The 7,378-nt window shown below is 35.1% G+C and overlaps 1 protein-coding gene across 3 annotated transcripts in view; it reads right to left on the bottom strand.

The window, feature by feature from the left end:
• Window positions 1–1,215: 1,215 nt before the first annotated feature.
• The window catches only part of LOC131035902 (WUSCHEL-related homeobox 8), a 72,468-nt gene continuing 66,305 nt past the window's right edge, over window positions 1,216–7,378 (bottom strand). For 2 of the 3 annotated variants that reach the window (XM_057967671.2, XM_057967672.2), the window contains 2 exons: window positions 3,242–3,335; window positions 1,216–1,455 (listed from right to left, as the gene is read on the bottom strand). In XM_057967671.2, the coding sequence (XP_057823654.2) occupies window positions 3,269–3,335 (67 nt within the window). In that variant the 3' untranslated portion in view covers window positions 1,216–1,455; window positions 3,242–3,268. Of the gene's footprint in view, window positions 1,456–3,241; window positions 3,336–7,378 lie in introns of those variants that run through there. The other variant, XR_009104009.2, reaches the window with a different exon arrangement.

Genomic DNA, 7,378 nt, shown 5'->3' with positions numbered 1-7,378 from the left:
ATCTAAGTTGTCTCAAAGATAGGACAAAAGGAAAGTTTCAAAAAATGGTGGGATGTATCTTCATTAGTTTTATGATGAGTTTTGTGACTTAAACACATAAATGGTTCCACACATCCAAGCACAAGGCACAAAGCACTAAACAACATAATGGAATACAAAAACAATGTGACACCTCTTACAACTTCACAACTCAAATAAAGACAAAATTAAGGAATGGACACATCTATAAGACATGTCCCTAGGATTCTATAATGCATCAAAGCATCTTAATAAACTACAATAAAGAAGTATGGTATAGAATGTGTAGAGACATAACTTGTACATAAGAGTAATATGGGATGGTATGTGATACAACGAAAGTATTATCATAAAAGACAATCACTACTTCTATTGGTTGTATCTAATCTCAACTTTATTCATATGAAATTCTAATATATGTTTGAGTAAATATAAATTATATTACCTCTTACAAATTTTGAAATTAAATGTTAACTTTTATATTTCAACATTGCTCCTCTATTTTGCATCAATCCAAACCAAAGTTCTCAAATTTAACATAAATTATCAATCCCACATTTAATTGTTATGTCAATGTGTCTCTAGGTGTGTGCATGAATTATGAATCTCACATCTAAGTTTTATTCGTCTCTCTTTGTAAATTATCAATCTAATGTCTAGTTTTTATGTTAACATGTCTATATGTGCACGAATCAATGTAGTATAATTAGGTGTTCAGAGAGTCCACATTTAAAAAGAATTCTTTTGCCTAAAGATATTCTGCTTAAATTTAACCCAAAACTAACAAAACCCCCCAAATTAAGGAACAGAAATTAAGACCGAACATAGGGCTGATATTCTTTTGATGACAAAGTTGTATGAACGTATATTCATGATTACTTTTACTAAAACACAAGTACCATAATATCAAAATCCAAAATAATTTAAACGCATTCACTGCAAAGTCAATGATCCTACCCACAGGGAGTGTAATATATGCAAACTGAAATCTGTGAGCTTCAAAATCTAAAGAAAGAAGCAAACACGTTCAGATTTTGTTGCAATGATATAGAGCTAAGATCATGGGCAATTTTAATCAAAAGCTAACAGAATACCAGTAGACAGCATAGATGTCATTGAAACCCCATTAAGTAACGAAAGCTTAGTTTGGAATAACAGTTCCTAACCTGTGTTGAGTGATCCATTTTGAACCAAATTAAGCAGGGTCACCTCAATAAAGTTTCAATTGAATTTATCAAAAGATATTAATACCAAATTAAGAGTAATCACATTGATAAAATTTCAATTGACTTTATCAAAAGATATATACAAGTCTAAATTAACAAAAATACAAGCACGTGAATGAATTCAGGAGAATGGATAGTTTTCTGTGCAATCCTAATGCCATAATCAATGTGCCATCCGTCCACAAACCTAGCTTGTCTGAGGCCATATAATCTGCAGCAAAATCAGTATAAGTCAAAGAGTCATCTTCTTTAGCTATACATCCAAAGCTCCAATTAGATGAACGGTAACATCTATTAGTCAACAAACATGGAAATGGTTAACCAGCCCCTAAAATGGATCAATGTATAAGTTATGGTGTATAAGAATAATTTATGCATTGGTGCATTCTAAGGGCTGGATACCCATTTCCAACAAACACTGCCTCTTAATGTTAAAACAGATGCTTAAAAAATCACAATAATAAAAAAAATTATAAGAAACTCTCGAACACAAATAAAATTCAAATTCCATAAAAGATAAAACCTTCCCAAAGGATCTGTGTATGTGGATTTATTTCTTTACTCCATAATTTCTCTACCACCCCACATATCGTAAAATGTTTTGAAAATGAGTTTAAAATTGCAAGTGTGTTTTTGTGTACTCAATATATTACCGGGGGCCACTATAAAACAGTTATTATGTAGATCCATGCGGTTCAGGGGAGGTCTAGTCGTGACACAGACAAGGTTACAATAACATATTATCTTTGAAAGCTTATCGATATGAATCGTGAGAGACAGAAGTTCAAACTCTGGTTTTACCTGAAGGATCTAGTCGAACTGTGGAAGTACAATGTCATCTAAATGATTTTGAGGCAAACATCTCTCAAAGGACAGATAAGTTCAAAAACAAAGCATAAATGAAGAGTATACCAAACTAGCTATATAATTAAATTGCGGATATATGTTCATATCGAAATCAAATGATCCTTTTGATTAAGTGGGAAGCATTTGTTAAAGAAAAATAATTACGAATGCAATGCATAATAGTGTCCCAGCCAACCTGGTCCACTATTAGGTGAAACGAGGAGCGTGCAGTTCTCTAGCAAGATGAAATACAATTCATAACCTACCCACTTATGAAAGTTCCTAAATAAGGCAGATTAAAACTAGGATTGAATTAATGAAACTGATGACAGACCCATGAATGTTAGCTTCTAGAGGAAAATAACAATATAATCCTATACTGTTAAAAACTTAAAAAGTAAAACTTTGAAGAATGCAGCTCAAAGAATTTTTGCATGGCAACGTCATGTTGATGTCATGCCAATATGCATGTACGCTTCTCTTAGGTATTCAAAAAAGCGTACCACAATTTTTTATTGGAAATTCTAAAATTTCATGTTTGTGTATATTACCACACAAAATGGAGGCAACTTTCAGAATATCTATAGAGTAATAAATCTCATTTACTATTTTTGGTATATTTTCCATTATAAATGTATACAGTAGGAAAATTCTGCTCTTTCCATGATCCCCTTTTTAATGCATAAATATTAAGAAGCACATTTTGAGGTTAAACTTACAGCTCACCATGGACTACGAGGATTTTAGAAACAAAAACAATTAGGTTGAGACTTGAGATCCCAAGATGGACCCTGTGATAACTTCTACCACTGATATTTGTTATGCGGAAACCTTTAAACATCCTAGTAAATGCAGAGATCAATAGAGATTATTTTCAGTTTCAAAGTGGCTACAAGCATCATGCGAAATGGAAGTATATATTCATTGTCAAAACTTGTTCTGGGTTATAAGATACACAACTCTCTCTCTCTTCAATCTTGAACGGAACTGAAATCTAACAGAGGCATTATACCCATACTTCTTGAGACGGGTTCAAGATTTATTATATGGTTGAATTTTCTTCAGTGAATGCATTTGTAAAGTGCATTACGACAAGAAATAATTTTGTAAAATCTCATCAGATAATAAATTCCATCAGATTAGTGTATCACCTGAAAATACTATCACAGCCCTAGCCATCATTTTGAACGACTATCTGTTGATTCTGAAAGCATTGATGTTGTAACTCCAAGATCAGTTGCCATGCTGCATATGTTTGCAACAAAAGAGATATACATCATGAGACACAACCATATCTAATGTGGGGAGAAATTCAAATGAGTCATCAAAAAGCAATGCAGACAAATTGAGGTCTGATATTTTTCATTTTGTAAGGTCCAACAACTACCTTATTGGTGCTGCTAAGCATTGACATCCAAATAAGAGAAATTACAAGACATTTATTACTACATTGACGAATCATTGTACTGCAGTGAAAATAAACTATAAATAATTTCTAGAAAAGCTCTGAGGCCAGACCACTAGCAAAGGGCCCACTTCAGGCCTTATAGTGAAAATATCTAAGCGAGGTGAAGTTATAGGAGTTATAGAAAATTATTTTAATACTGAGAATATTGTACAACAATTGATTAACATTGAAAACATAGGGATGGAAATGCAAGAGAAGATTCGATCTCTAATTTTCTATTGTAATCTAAATTTCTCGAGAACTTTGTTCAAGAAAGCTAAAGAAACCCAGTCATGGGCTTTATTCATGTCCAATACGAGCACCCTTCCTACATTTTTAGGTTTTTCCATCAAATGTAGAACTTCATGAACTAAAATAATAGAGTCAAAAAGTTTTCTTCCAAAAACAAATTTGTTTTGTTGGATAGAAACAAGAGAAGGAAGTCGAAGTTCGATTCTTAAGCTTAGGTGTTAGGATTTTAGTGAGAAATTTGTAGATAGAATTGCAATGGCTAATGGTACTCAACACCCAAATGAACATATCTAGAAATTCACAACTTGCAACATATTGGAGATTTCACACAAAGATGTTGTAGACAAACTTTTCATTCAGACTTTGGTTGAAGCAATAGTAGAATGGTTCCACCATCTCACTACCGATTCCCTTAAAAATTGGGAAATCATGAGAGAGAAAATTTTGTTGTGCCCCAATATTCTCTGAAGTTGTTTTATCCATGCACTTCTTCTTGATCAAAACCTTTGAAATTGATGAGCTTGACGAAGCCCAAGCATTTGTAGTTAAACTCAAAGATGACATGATCACTACTAGTGAACTCAAGAAGGGCTCCATCAAGCCCTTGATCTCAAGTCTAGTTGACCCTTTATTGTGGAGAATCATGATTGATGTGACCAACATGAAAAGACTGTTTCAAGTTTTCAACAAAATGGTCCAATACAACAAGATCAAGGACATTTTCAAAAAAGTCATAAAAATTTCAAACTTAGACTACCTTCTCCACTTGAAAGGCTCACCTTGGAGGCACATCCTGATGATATCATTCACAAGTTTTTCTCTTTCTACAAGACTAGCAACTACGATGCTCAACATTGTTCAAAGAAGCATCACATGAGGCAGCTCTTGGTAGCTTCCAAGTCAAATTATCAAATGTTTTTGGGTAACCTTGAAAAAATTCAAGATAAGCCCAATGGCAACTCTATATACATTCAATATGGACCAACTTGTGCTAGAAAAGTAAATACATTTAACGATTCCATGTGATGTTCTACCCCTGTTGTAGCACCATTTTTTTGCACCTTTCTAACTAACTTTCCAAGATTTACTGTTTATGCATTATATCAAACAGTTGTCACGACTGCAAGTATGACAAGTTTTGTTCGTTCTTCAAGTTTTAAAGGACAGATAAATTTATCAACGGTTTGCATAAGTTTTAATTTGCAAGTAATTTGTCTTCAGATGTAATAGAACTCTCAACACTCGACATTTGAAATATGCACATATTGCATCATCAAGAATTAATAACAAAGAACAATATACAGTTACTTTGCATTTTATGGCATTACATTGCTGTTGGAAAATAGATTAAATACTCAGAAATCTGACCATATTATAGCAGATGTAAGACTAACATCACTTGAAGATTACAATGTCATGCAGCTTGAAGGCTTCAGCCACTTATACAGGTCTACACTTCAAAATTTTGCCCTGTCACGCCTGCCAGAAGGCTTACTATGTACAGCAACCCTTCAATCAATGAAGTCGACTCTACTATGACCTTCATCAAGCCCCCAGCCTCCCACAAAAACCACATCCAGAAGCATCAGTTATGGCTACCAGTCAAAATCCAGTCGGAGACAAAGAATGACACCTGTTAGTCCCCTATTCATGCCCAGCAGTAAATTCAATAGCAAAAAAAATCACACCTCGCTGAAAAGTGGAATTGTATTCTATAAAAATCCCATGTGCGAGAGAAGAGTACCAAAATCAGCAGCAATCAGATGTATCTATCCACGATTTGTTCCAAACTCACATCAACTCAAATATGCCTAAGTTCTAAAGGCATTGAATTAATTTATTTGCTCCAACAGGGACACCTTCAGTCAAACAAAATCCAGTCAGCTTGTTTTGTCTTCTTATGCTCTTGTCTTATCCGTTATGATTCCAATACTTTCAAATCTGCACCAAAGTCAAAGTGAAATAATGCCCAGCTAAAGAAAACCTACGCTGGATTGGTCGGTTTGTCTTCCTTTCCACATCACCCACAACAGACAAAAAGTGATGCTTTGGCTTCATGAACAAACTTTAATTCCAATGTTTACTCCCATTTATTCTCAATTCTAATGCGACTTCTGGTTTTTAACATGCTGTGTTAAGTTGGGAATCCACGATTGAAATTCAGCCCTTAAACTGAACACTCTAATCTCAAGTCTAACATGGTGTCCGTTCACCAGCTCATAACTATTTCTTTCACCCTCAAATTTGTAACTTTAACAGTCTTTATAAAATGACAAATACCTCAGAAATTTTCAGAACTCATAGTCTAGCAACACAAACATCAAGTATTTGAATCTTCAATCATTCTGTCCTCCTGCAGGAACTCCTTTTTGCCCAAGCTGCAAGGCAACTATGTATGAGTTACACTGCAATTGACCAAGGAGGATCTCTCACCATTGTAGTCAATCTTCTTCAAGAGGGTTTCCATCCTTCAAAAGGTTGAGACAAACAAAGTTCGAATTCCAAAAACCCCAAGGGTTTCACCAGAGAGAAAACAATCATCTGAGAAACCAAAAATTTGGACTCGGACTCAGACTCGTGAAAAACTCGCGAAAGACTCGGCAAGGACTCAGCAAAAAAAAACCATAGTTTTACAAAAAAAATAAAGAAATTAATGCATTTAGAGAACATAAGAGCCATAATTGAAACATTACACATGTCATATGATCAACAAACGCGCAATATTTGAAATTTCATCATTCATACTCATAGTTTCAAACTTTCAACTCTAAAATGTATAATACCAAGATTTCTTCAATGCTAATTATGTTGTTATATGGAGCCTAATCAGACTCGGAGGTTAAATTTTCCCTACTTCCATCAGCGCAGTTTCCCCCTATATTTTTTGACGGGGGTTTGGGGGCAGCGCCCCCAAGTTGAGGTCAAGGGGCATTGCCCCTTGTGGGGTCAAGGGGCAGCACCCCTTGCGCTCGCGATACAGGGCGGGGTTGAGGGACAGAGCCCCACGAGGCCAAAAATACTTTTATTATTTTATAAAGGCGTTGGGTGTTATTTTTCTATTGGCCCACGTCCAATTAGGGTTACCCTTTACCCCCAAAAAAAGTCAAAAAGGGGGGGAGTTACACCAAATGAAGGCAAAAAAAACGAAAAAAAACTCATTTTTAAAGCTTGCCTGATTGTTTTTCTGGGTCGCGCGAGTCCATCTGAAAGACTCGCGAGTTCGTGCAAAAGACTCGCGCGAGTCCTTGCAAAAGACTCGCGAGTCTTTCAAATGGATTCGCCTCGCGAGTCCTTGGCGAGTCGACTCGTGGCTCCCATGGACTCGCGAGTCCGTGGCGAGTCCACGAGTTTTTAAACTATGGAGACGCATCCCCGTGGAACACTAATTTAAACTCCATTTTAGCTCCAAAAAGGACCTTTTATTAAAATAATGATAAATTGACACATAAGGTCCTATTTTATGCATCCATGATATAAAACATTTTATCCCAATCCTGACAAGCTATAACACTCAAGTGCATTTAAGATATTTTAAATAATTTTAAGCAACCTTACAAATATAATTAATATAAAGCCATTAATGCACTCA

The sequence above is a fragment of the Cryptomeria japonica genome, chromosome 8 (genome assembly GCF_030272615.1).
Source record: "Cryptomeria japonica chromosome 8, Sugi_1.0, whole genome shotgun sequence".
NCBI classification, from domain to species: Eukaryota; Viridiplantae; Streptophyta; class Pinopsida; order Cupressales; family Cupressaceae; genus Cryptomeria; species Cryptomeria japonica.
The sequence above is the reverse complement of the archived record's forward strand: the minus strand, read 5'-3'. Positions and strand labels throughout refer to the sequence as shown.